At 42.8% G+C, this 12,184-nt stretch overlaps 1 protein-coding gene across 3 annotated transcripts in view; it reads left to right on the plus strand.

The window, feature by feature from the left end:
- Window positions 1–12,184, plus strand: part of FTCDNL1 (formiminotransferase cyclodeaminase N-terminal like) — a 175,388-nt gene that overhangs the window by 129,638 nt on the left and 33,566 nt on the right. The window contains exon 6 of one of the 3 annotated variants that reach the window (XR_014246130.1): window positions 679–756. The exons of 1 other annotated variant lie outside the window; for it this stretch is intronic. Coding sequence is in view for 1 of the 2 variants with exons in the window: in XM_082397424.1 (XP_082253550.1) it covers window positions 679–779 (101 nt within the window). In the remaining variant the exon portion in view is untranslated. Of the gene's footprint in view, window positions 1–678; window positions 8,939–12,184 lie in introns of those variants that run through there. One more of the 3 variants, XM_082397424.1, reaches the window with a different exon arrangement.

The raw sequence follows: 12,184 nt of genomic DNA on the forward strand, positions 1-12,184 counted from the left end.
TGTCCATCAATGAGATAGATTTATTACTTTTTTTAAACTAATTTTTATTGGAGTACAGCTGCTTTACAATGTTGTGTTAGTTTCTGCTGTACAGCAAAGTGAATCAGCTATACATATCCATATATCCCCTCTTTTTTGGATTTCCTTCCCACTTAGGTCACCACAGAGCACTGAGTAGAGGTCTCTGTGCTATACAGTAGGTTCTCATTAGTTATCTATCTTATACATAGTAGTGTATACAAGTCAATCCCAATCTCCCAATTCATCCCACCATCCTTCCCCCCTTGGTATCCATACGTTTGTTCTCTGCATAGGTGTCTCTATTTCTGCTTTGCAAATAAGTTCATTTGTATCAATTTTCTAGATTCCACATATAAGTGATATTATACAATATCTGTTTTCTCTTTCTGGCTTACTTTACTCTGTATGACAGTCTCTAGGTCCATCCATGTCTCTGCAAATGGCACAATTTTGTTCCTTTTTATGGCTGAGTAATATTCCATTGTATATATATGTACCACATCTTCTTTATCCTTTCCTCTGTTGATGGACATTTAGGTTGCTTCCACGTCCTGGCTATGATTTATTACTTTTTAAACAGAGGATGCAGAGCCTGCCCTCAAATCTGGGCTGGTTAGAAAACACTCATCTCACCTCTCCCTGCTTCTTTTCCATCAGCTTTCTGCTCTATTCTGAAGCCTAGGACGTGTTACCCAACAGCCCAGCTACAGATCAAGAGGTGTTATTGTGTAACACGAAAGAATGCTCAACATCATTAATCATTAGAGAAATGCAAATCAAAACTACAATGAGATACCATTTCACATCAGTCAGAATGGCTATCATCAAAAAATCTACAAACAATAAATGCTGGAGAGGGTGTGGAGAAAAGGAAACCCTCTTGTCCTGTTGGTGGGAATGTAAATTGATACAGCCACTATGGAGAACAGTATGGAGGTTCCTTAAAAAACTAAAAATAGAACTACCATACGACCCAGCAATCCCACTACTGGGCATAGACCCTGAGAAAACCATAATTCATAAAGAGTCATGTACCACAATGTTCATTGCAGCACTCTTTACAATAGCCAGGACACGGAGGCAACCTAAGTGTCCGTCGACAGATGAATGGATAAAGAAGATGTGTCACATATATACAATGGAATATTACTCAGCCATAAAAAGAAACGAAACTGAGTTATTTGTAGTGAGGTGGATGGACCTAGAGTCTGTCATACAGAGTGAAGTAAGTCAGAAAGAGAAAAACAAATACCATATGCTAACACATATGTATGGAATCTAAAAAAAAAAATGGTCATGAAGAACCTAGGGGCAGGATGGGAATAAAGACGCAGACCTACAAGAGAATCCTCTAGTAGGATTACCCTTCCCCCTCCCCTATTTGAGGACACGGGGAGGGGGAAAGGTAAGCTGGGACAAAGTGAGAGAGTGGCGTGGACATATATACACTACCAAATGTAAAACCGATAGCTAGTGGGAAGCAACCGCATAGCACAGGGAGATCAGCTTGGTGCTTTGTGACCACCTAGAGGGGTGGGATAGGGAGGGTGGGAGGGAGGGAGATGCAAGAGGAAAGAGATATGCGGATATATGTATATGTATAGCTGATTCACTTTCTTATAAAGCAGAAGGTAACACACCATTGTAAAGCAATTATACTCCAATAAAGATGTTAAAAAAAAAAAGAGAGATGTTATTGTGTAAAATAAGAACACCAAAGCTTACCCTTTCTCAAGGTTTGTTAGGTCCCAGTCACTATCATATACCCTAACCTTTTGGAGTAGAGTGGTGTTTGTAGTCTATATTCTCAGTGGCGTATGTATTAGTCAGCGTTCTCCAGAAAAACAGAACCAATAGGATATATCAATGTCTATATCTATATCTATATCTATAGAGAAAGATTTTAAGGAATTGGCTTCTGCAATTATGTAGGCTGCAAGCCCTGAACCTGTAGGGTGAGTCAGCAGGCTGGAGACCCAGGGAAGAGTGGATGTTGCAATTCAAGTCCAAAGTTATCTGCTGCAGAATCCCCTCTTGCTTAGGGGAGGTCAGTCTTTTGCTCTATTCCGGCCTTCTACGGATTAGATGAGGCCCACCGACATTATGAAGAACAATCTGCTTTACTCAGAGCCCACCAATTTAAATTTTAATCTCATCCAAAAACACAGAAACATCCAGAATAACATTTGCCCACATATCTGGGCACTGGGGCTCAGTCAAGGTGATACATAAAATGCAAACATCATAGTGTATAAACTTGTCCCTCTGAGGGAAGAAAAAACTCCAGTGTTCTTTTGAGAGCAAGGAGGTCCCCCAACAATGAGCCAAAAGAGTATGGCTGGGAATGCTGATGGCTGTGGAGGGAGGAGCAGAGCATCCTCAGCCCCAGGGAGGGTTTGCTGTGCCCAGAGCCCCAAGGTATCATTAGCCAAGGCAGAGATGAGACAGGTGAGAAGGAATCACAGGGGAGGAGGATGGGGTGAAGGGGGAACACGAGGGAGAGACAAAAGCCCTCAACATGGGGAACAGTGGGCTCCCACCCACCTTTCAGGCCCAGAGGTTGCTCCCTTTGTGCTCTGCCTGTCTGTAGACAGACTCCTCCCACCCCTCCCTACTTAGTGGTCTGCCTGTGGCTCCCTGCCACTAAGCTTATTTGGAAGCAATAGATAAATGTCAGCACTTAGAAGATATGAAACGTCCTAACTGGCCCCCCTAGACTAATAAACATAAAAAAAAATCCTGATTCAGGCAGCCTGATGGGCTCATTGGTGAGAGGGAGATAAAGTTTCCCTTCAGGACATTTATAATTTACATAATAAAAAGCTTTTCACCTTCCAGTCAAGGAGCAAAATTAATTACCGTGGCCCTGTTACCTCTTGGAACATTTTTTGCTTAAACTGGCAGGAGCAGTTTGTGAACTCTTAAATGAGGGGTGGGGGCCAGGGGTGGGATGGTAGTGCAGGCAGCGTAGTGGGGAGGGGAGAAAGGCACCCCACGGCTCACTTTACACAGGCCTGGAGTGGGCAGGAGGAGGGTGGGTGTTGCTCTGCATTTAACAAAGACATTTGTGGCCTGACCTGTCCTTTCAATGCGTTCAGCACCAAATAATGTGCTAATGATAATGGACTTGGCAATCTGAGGCCCGTAATCACCTCCCCTCAGACAGATGTTGAATGGATGGTCACCAGAAGGGTTGTCTCAGTCATATCCTTCAGTCATGTCTTGTCCTCTTCTCTTTTGGGTACCATTTCAAATAACAAATAGAAAAGCTGGTGTTCCAGTGCCCCTGGTTCTAAAGATATATGGACAGCCCAAAGTCCTTTGATTAGGGAATCATATCTGATATCCATACAGGGTCTCTCATTCCAAATTCCCTGAGCCCTTCAGGAAGCTGACAGCATTAACCTAATATCATTAATTCTCGCCACTCTCCTGTGAAGAAAGCAGGTGGCCTGCATTTTTTCAGACCTTTTACAGATGGAGAGATAGAGGCGAAGGGAGGTTAAACGGTCTGCTTTCCGCTGAGGAGCTGGGCACAGAATTCAGTGTCAGGTACACAAGGGTACAGGGTCTCCTGGTAGACCAGAAGTCTCAACTGTGGTTCTCTGGGAAGTGGGAAGGGGCTGTGGAGGTGAGGATGGGAAGTCAGAGCCTCCTGCCTACCTTTTATGAAAGAGGAACCATTATTGATTTAATTTTTATTGTTATCTTATAGTAATTATAACATAACACAGGATTACAAAAGGATATAGTGAAAGATGACATGGCTACAAGTGTGTTTTTCACCTTCTTTAATTAAGCCTCGTTTCCTGTCTTGGATAAACAGAGTACTGACAGGCAAGTACGGTGGTTGCTTTTATTTAAAAGCTCAGAATCTTGAGGGGAGAGCAGGCCGTGTGGACAGTCAGCCATCTGGAACGGCATCCACTTCAGAGACCTTGAGCCCCTCCCTGCCTCTCATGGTCACTCTGGCTTCTGTGTCCCCTCCCCTGGTTTACATTTCTTTGGCCCTTTCTGGAATCCAGTGTCCTAGAAGCTGCAGGGCACCCATATTTTTTGCTCTCCAGAGAATGGTTAAGTTAAAGTCATCTCAGAACCAGTTTTATGGGGAAGGGGGCAAAAATCAGTTCCGTCAAGTCGGAAAAAACTTTACCTCCCGACTTTTGGTGTGTTATGTATCATAAATGAATTGACCAACAGAAGTGACAGGATCTAACTACAAGAACAGCTGGGATTTGCGGTGCCTTTTTGATCTGAATATAAGATGGAAGCTGTATATAGTTTAATTATGGTTCTCCTTTGGAAAATATTGTTTGCTGTTTCTAGTAGAAACCACACATTGCCCATTTGTTTCCTGAGAGACAGGGTAACCTACTGGGTGAGAACATGGGCTGTGCGTGCTCTGCTGGTGCCTGTGGGTATCTTTCTCATCTGTAAAGTGGGCACCATAAAGGCATGTTCCTTCTAGAGTTTCTGTGAGGACTAAATGAATCGATGCACAGAAAACATGTAAGTCACTGCCTGGTACATAGTAAGTACTCGAGAAATAAATGTTAGCATTTTAAAATTCATAATAGTTGCTATATACTCTTTTTTAGGGAGAAAGTTTATTTCATATGTGAGTCGATCAACAAATGTCTAAGTCTCATTTGCATGTTAAGTTGACCAAAATAACTAGTTCACTTGTACCGTAGTCTGGTTATTGCTCGTAGCTTAGTGGCCAGATTGGATTAATTGTGCAATAATAAGATATTGCTACAAACTGTTTGCAAAACATATATGAGTCAGCTCATGTAGACCTGACTACTGTGATTTCTTTCACCCATTTATTTATTTACACATGACTGCATCTAGTCATTCAAAAACCATTCAGCATCTTCTAGGGGGAACAAAGACTCTTTAAGATCTGGCTTCATCCCTCAGGAAGTCCTGCGCTGGGAAAGAGACAGACATGTAAAACATACCAGGTCCTTGTGCGAAGGGCCCAGTGTGCCCCAGGTGATTAGGAAGAAATGTTTGAGTTGAGGCTTGATGGAGAAGTGGAGTTAGCCAGGAAAGAAAGGGCGTTTCAGACGGAGAAAAAAGCAGGCACTGCCCATATGGAAAGGGAGAGAGTCTGGATGGTCAAGTAGCATAAATGCAGGGCAGAGGGCAGGGGAGGGTTCCCTGGTCCCTGCTTCTGCAAGGCCTCCTATGCCCTGGGGAGCTTAGACTTCATCTTCAAGGCCAGAAGGTTTTGAGGGGTGGAGGAGAAGGGGAGGTGAGCAGGAAGGGGAAGAGAGACTACCTCACAATGAACCAGACTCCTTTCCAGTTCCCCTTCAAACCCTCGCACATGTCCCAGTCAAGAGGGAGGAAGGGCAGTTATTGTAGAAATGGTGCAGAGTAGAAAAGCTCCCTGGGGAGATTTGAGTCAGTTCTCTTCCCTCCATCCCTTGACCCTTGAGAACCACCTTCCCCAGGAACGGAAGACATAGAAGGATTTCAGCAGGGCAGGGTCACACTCAGGGGTGCATATTAGAAAATGACTAGGATTGCATTGTGGGTGATGGACTGACTCGTAGGTCAGGGACAGAAGAGCATGTGGTTTTACAAATTCAGGCAGAGGGGCTCAGGTGTGAATGAAATCGGAAGCATTTAGAAAATAATCACTCTTTATGGCCTCTTGGACATGGGGTGTGAGAAGAGGTAGCTTCATCCTTTATCCTTAACAAAGGTAGGGATACAGGAGGGGAAGCAGTTTACTTGTTATTTTGAGGTGCTGGTAAGAATACATTTCAATATCACTTCCAAAAATTGGGTGTGTAGTTTAGGACAGAGCTCTGTCTTAAAATCAGTACTTTTGTTTTGTAGTCCCAGCAAACTAATCTGAATATCAGAGATGACTTCATTTAAAAAAAAACTTTCCTATAACTCTTTCATTAGCATTTATAAAATGCTAATGTACAGAACAGGATGAATGGATCTTCTTTCCCTATATAGAGTATATTCTGTATATTTTAATGCCTTCTAAATTGAATTTTCCCCTCCAAATATTAGACTCCTCTCCTTGAGCCTACTCCTTCCTCTTTCAAGTTCATATTGTTCGTATTCCAAAAGTTGACTTTGTTCAGTTTTGCAAATTAAAGATTCATGGGTAAAAAAGTTTAAGAAAATAAAATAAGGACCTTGTGAAAGTGAATGACAAGATCATAAAAGGGTGGGGGAAGAGAAAAAGATAATAATTAGCAATCCAAAATTAAATTAAACATAAAATAGAGGTTCCCAGGCCAAGAAGGGTCTTGGGAAAGGGGAAGAGAAGAGAGACTGAGTGTACTCATGTTGATGTTCTTTGCTTGTATAAATTTTAAATCAAATTTGGCTTTGGATTTCTGGCAGTGCAGACTCTGTGCAGAATGAGCGGGAGAATGGAGGCTTCTTGCTTGCTACTTTTAGCTCTCACCATTCTGCTGGTTCAGACAACTTCTCGCTGGGTTCAGTGTACGGCAATGAAATGCAAATCATAAACGAGCAGAGCTGGCCTCCGGGGAAAAGGGGGGCCCTGGATGCGATCCAAGGTCTGTAACACAGAGAAAAGACATATTTCTTTGTCACACACAGTAGATTCTCCCCGAGGGTTTCTGCGATGGGAATAAAATGATGGGGAGGGGGTGGGTGAGTGGCAGTGGAAATCATTACAACGTTCTGCTCTCATATGAAAAACCAAACAAAAACAAACCCTGGGTAAGTGGGAACACAGATGAGCCTGAGGCCTCAGCCTCGCAGCCCCTCTTCACGGCTCACTCCATATACCATAGTTATTAGCGGGGTGGCAGGGCTGCAAGCACCCTGTGACCCTGCGCCATACCTACACACGCATATTTATCACTTGGGTTGACCCGGGGTGGGGAAACTGTCAAGTTTGAGCTTATTGTTCAAACATTCTGCGTTCAGAATACATTTTCCCGAGCACTTTCCCTCTGAATACTTAACCCCATGCGTATTCTGAGGGAAACTTGATCCACATGTTTCTGATTCATTTACACTTAATTTATCAAATTGTTGTTTTGTAAGAGTCATTTGATGTCCAAGGAGCTTTATGAGGGTTTTTTTTAAACCTTCTTATTTGAAACAGGATGTTGCTTATGCCAACACTGACGACAAAATGCAGAAGAACATCAGTCTGAAGCTGACCTCGTGACCTGACAGGTTGGAGGTTAGTGGAGGTGAGGGAGGGAAGAGGAGTTAAGAAGGACCTCAGTTTGGCAGAACACAAGGAACACACTCTTGGGACTTCCCTGGTGGCACAGTGGTTAAGGATCTGCCTGCCAATGCAGGGGACACAGGTTCGAGCCCTGGTCCGGGAAGATCCCACATGCCGCGGAGCAACTAAGCCCGTGTGCCACAACTACTGAGCCTACGCTCTAGAGCCCGTGAGCCACAACTACTGAAGCCTGCGCGCCTAGAGTCCGTGCTCCACAACAAGAGAAGCCACCACAACGAGAAGCCCGCGGCTTGTGGGATCTCAGTTCCCTGACCAGGGACTGAACCCAGGCCCAGGCAGTGGGGTCTTTTTATTTAATTTCCCAAAGAAAAATAAATGCAGAGAACACCTTGTCCAGGGGAGGTCGTAACCATCTGTTTGTGATTCTCGATGGAGGTTGTTTTCCCTTCTCTGTCATGAGGGTTCAGGGCTTCTGCTGGTCTTAAGAAGATCCGTGCCCTGAGTAGAAAGATTATAATTTATTTTCAAAACCAGCTTGATGTATGGTGGCCAAATACCAGTGATTTTAATGCCTATTTTTTTTAATGTCTCGCAGGCTGGGTTTCTTCTGTACATTAGATGCTGACTTCCTCATAGCGGTCTGAGGGCAAGGACTTGGATTTCTCTGGTGATCTGTAGCATGATTATTAAGCTTTGCCTCGATGATCGGATTGCCTTGACTCTATACAACCATTCCAAGAGCTGATTCTAACGTGTTCCCCTATGGCAGAAGGTCAAGTCTAGGCAGCTTCTCTAAGATAAGTTTCTTGGAATGAAACCCCATTCTAATTTTTTGACCCAAATACATCCTCCCCCATACGCTACTCGCCAGTAGTACTGTGGTCACTGTCTTAATTTTGGAGAGGGTGAGCTTCCAGTGTGACAAAACAGTCAGAGGAATTAAGAAAAAAAAACACAAGATACAAAGGGTGGTTAACCACAACCTAGAGAAATTCTCGTGCTTTAACATAAAACCTTGGGACATTGATAGTTGTTTACTGATTTTGGTAAAGGGGAAAAAAGATTTAATCTTCAAACAGATTTATAAATATGATAAAGCTAATTTCTGGAGTGGCTGGCTTTAAAGAAGAGATTTTTACACTGTGTAAAATCTGATCCATGTTGCTGAATCATTTATATTTAATGTGTACATTTTACACATAAGTATAAGTTGGCTTTTAGATGTTTTCAAAAAACAGTGCTTTGAACCCAGGATAGCCATTTGATTGAGACTTGCTATAGTCAAAAATAAAATAATTACAGGGTAAATTCTGTATTCTGGCTTTGAGTTCATGTTTGTAACTCCTATCCAAATTCTCGGATCAGCGTGCAATATGAATTTCACTGTCATGACCTTGGTTGATTTTGTCTGAACCAGTGCAATGGAGTTACAAGAAATCAGCCAAGAAGGGTCCCCATGGAGAAGTTATGGGGAATTTTGTTTGTATTTTTACTGCCAGTACAGGGCTTTAGTGGAAACTAAGAATATGAAGCACTTGTGCTTTGCTTTCTGATGGTTAATCTGTACTCCAGACTTGAGAAATTCCAGTTTCCAACCCTTGCACTGATATGAGGTGTGTCAGTGCTTTGGGAAAAAGTAGACTCAATTACCTTTTGCCCTTCAATGTCCCTATTGGTAAAATGGACTAAAGGTAATGTTATTCACTTTCTTAAGGACATGGGAAAGCAGATCAAGAAAATGGTTAAAGATGGAAACCTGTTGTAGTGTAGGATAAGGTAACTTATGGAAAATAAAGAGCGGTGTTAAAATAAGATTTAAAAAAAACCAAGAATTCTGGCTCCATTAGAAGTTATTTCATTAGAATGTAAGCTCCATGGAGATGGGAATTTTTACTTATTTTTCTCACTGTAATATCCCAAGTCCCTGAAACAGTGCCTGGCATATTGTAGGCATTCAATAAATATTTGTTGAATGACAGAATGGATGGATGAATATTAGTAAAACTAGCACAGCAGAGGAGTGATGGCCTGCCTTCTTTTTTTCTCCTCGGGCAAAGCAGTAGACTGACAGGTGGGGAACATGGCAGATAGAATAGTACAAAATTCTGGAACCCGCTGCCCTGGGTGGTCATGCTTCCATGCTGCTAGCTGAGAGGCAGGCATGAAGTCACCAGTTCTCTAAGGACAAAATGGAGAGGGCCTTGTGTGGCATTTTCCCATCTCTTGGCCTGTGGCCTTTGGCTAAGTCTCAGAGGCTGCGATTTAGTCACTAAATAAAAATGGAAGTTAATTTAGGGGCTATCACAACGTTGGTTTTAGGGGGTGTATTATTTTGCTAGGGCTGTCATAACAAAGTACCGCAGACCATGTGGCTTAAACAACAGAAATTTATTTTCTTACAGTTCTGGAGGCTGGAGGTCCAAGATCAAGGTGTTGGCAAGTTTGGTTTCTTCTGTGGCCTTTCTTCCTGGCTTTCAGATGGTCACCTTCTCACTGTGTCCTCACATGACCTTTTCTCTGTGTTGGTGGAGAGAGAGAGAGAGAGATCTCTTGTGTGTCTCTTCCTCTTCTCATGAGGACATCAGTTCTATTGAATTAGAGCCTCACCCTTATGACCTCATTTAACCTTAATTAACCCCCGCCCCCCCGCCAAAGGCTCTGCCTCAAGTACAGTCACATTGGAAATTAGGGTTTCAATGTATAAATTTGGGGGGACAAAATTCACTCCATAACAGAGTTTAACAGTCCATTCTCAGGTTAAAGTGGAGGTGCCAGCAACCGGGGGCACCTCTGATGTCCTCCCAACAGTTTTCGTAAAGCAGTCAGAGTCATTAAAAAGTAAGGATCTTCCCATGTGTTAAGGTGGTGGCAATGTAAGGCATGTGCTATGATCTCTGGCTCCTATTTGAAGCACCGTTATTACTACTGAATTGTGGCATCGGCCATACCACAAAATATATGTAAAGCCTACGGCCTGCTTTATGGTTGGAAAGCCTAGGCAACAGGATGTGAACTAGGAAGAGAGCCCGTCTATTTCTGTATTCATTTATTTATTTTATTTTATTTTATTTTTTTTAAACATCTTTATTGGAGTATAATTGCTTTACAATGGTGTGCTAGTTTCTGCCCTATAACAAAGTGAATCAGCCATACATATACATACGTTCCCATATCTCCTCCCTCTTGCATATCCCTCCCTCCCACCCTCCCTATCCCACCCCTCCAGGTGGTCACAAAGCACAGAGCTGATCTCCCTGTGCTAGGCAAGCTATATACTGGAAACATAGTACTTAGGCTTTCACATTCTTCTGCAAACCACGCAAATGCAAATTATTTACCAGTAATGTCAGCATTCTTGGGGGAATTTCTACTCTCTTCAATGTTGAAAATCTCACCCTAGAAATTTAGAGCTAGAAGGACCCTCAGAGAAATCTATATCCTCATTTTTATTAATGAGGCACTGCAGACACAGAGAAATCAAGAGACTTAATGAACGTTTTGCAGCTAGTGAGAGGCAGAGCGGCTGGGTTCCGCATGTAGTGATGTAAAAACGTCTGCAGCCTTCTGGTGGGCTGACTTTGGCAGCTGCCTGAGAGTCATGGAAAATGTCCACCCATTTGACCTACACATTTGGTCTTGGACCTCATTTAATTAATTGGTGAACAAGTGTTCAATGAAGATGTACTTTGCACTCCACAGCAACAGACAAAAGCATAACAGTCTGTCTCAAGAGATAGCCAGTCTGGTTTTGGATGACCAGACTAAAATTCAAGAAGAAAATACAAGAGCAAATACAAATTTCACAGAAGCAACTAAAATGCTAATGGGCTTTTAAAGACGGCTTCCTTTCCTGGGAGTCTTTGGAGGGCCTCCAGGGTGAGATCTGGAGTTGAGCTCAACTTTGTTACTAACTGGGTAAGCTGGAGCAGTCACTGGTCTTACAGAGCCTCAGTTTCCTATCTGTAAAGGGGAAGCTGCAGGGCAAGGGACAGATGCATTTCAGCTGTGGGAGTCGCTGTGGCTGTGGTGACCACGTGACTGCAGCCCGAACCACAGCTGCCACTGATAGCCCACTGCCCCCAGTGACAGAACAGCAGAAGCTTTACTCAGAGGTTAGCCTCCATTGGGCCCTCCACATAACCTCGGAAGGCCGCTTCATTACTGAGGAGTAACGAACATTTCCTTCTTTATAATGCTCTTATTTTCCCCAAGAACTTGACAGGTGGATTTTTTTCGAGACCTGTTTGTGGTTCTTCTGTGATCCTCCTACGCTGCACCATAAATATCTAATTCTTCCCCTTCCTTGGTGAATTGGAAGAAAGCTTATTCCTTGTTTTTCTATTTCTATTGTAATGAACTTTTTTCATGTTTGAATATTATAATAGAGCTCCTATATTACAAAGTTATGGGACAATATAGAGAATACATAGAGGATCTTTGGGTACAAATCCTAGCTCTGCATTCACCTGTTCTGTGAACTTGAGCAAATTACTTGACTTCCATGTGCCTTTATTTCCCTATCTGTAAAATGGGAACAATCATATACTCGTATCATTTGGTTATGATAATTGAACAAGCTAGTCTGTGAAAAATAGTGTGGAGCCTGGCACATAGGAAGCACTCAAATATTAGCCATTATCATTATTATTAGTATTATCAAGATTTTTAAGAGGAGATGAAATTACTTTGTATAGGACTGCTTTGAATAAAGAAGGAAGTTAAGGAAAGAAATCTCAGAACAAATTCCCCAGTCATTGATCCATGAATGCTCCAGGCATCAATAAATCCTGGGGAATAGGGATACTTTGGGTTTCTGGAAGGGCTAATGCGGAAAGAGAAGGGAAAAAAATACACAATGATGTGGTAAGTGGAAAGATGTACCCAGAAAGGCCCAGATATAGACAGAGCAGTGGCTAAACCTTCCTGGAGGAAGTTAGGGAAGGAAGCGTTTTCACAGGG

Source organism: Balaenoptera borealis (assembly GCF_965194805.1).
Source record: "Balaenoptera borealis genome assembly, chromosome: 6".
In the NCBI taxonomy this organism is placed as follows: domain Eukaryota; kingdom Metazoa; phylum Chordata; class Mammalia; order Artiodactyla; family Balaenopteridae; genus Balaenoptera; species Balaenoptera borealis.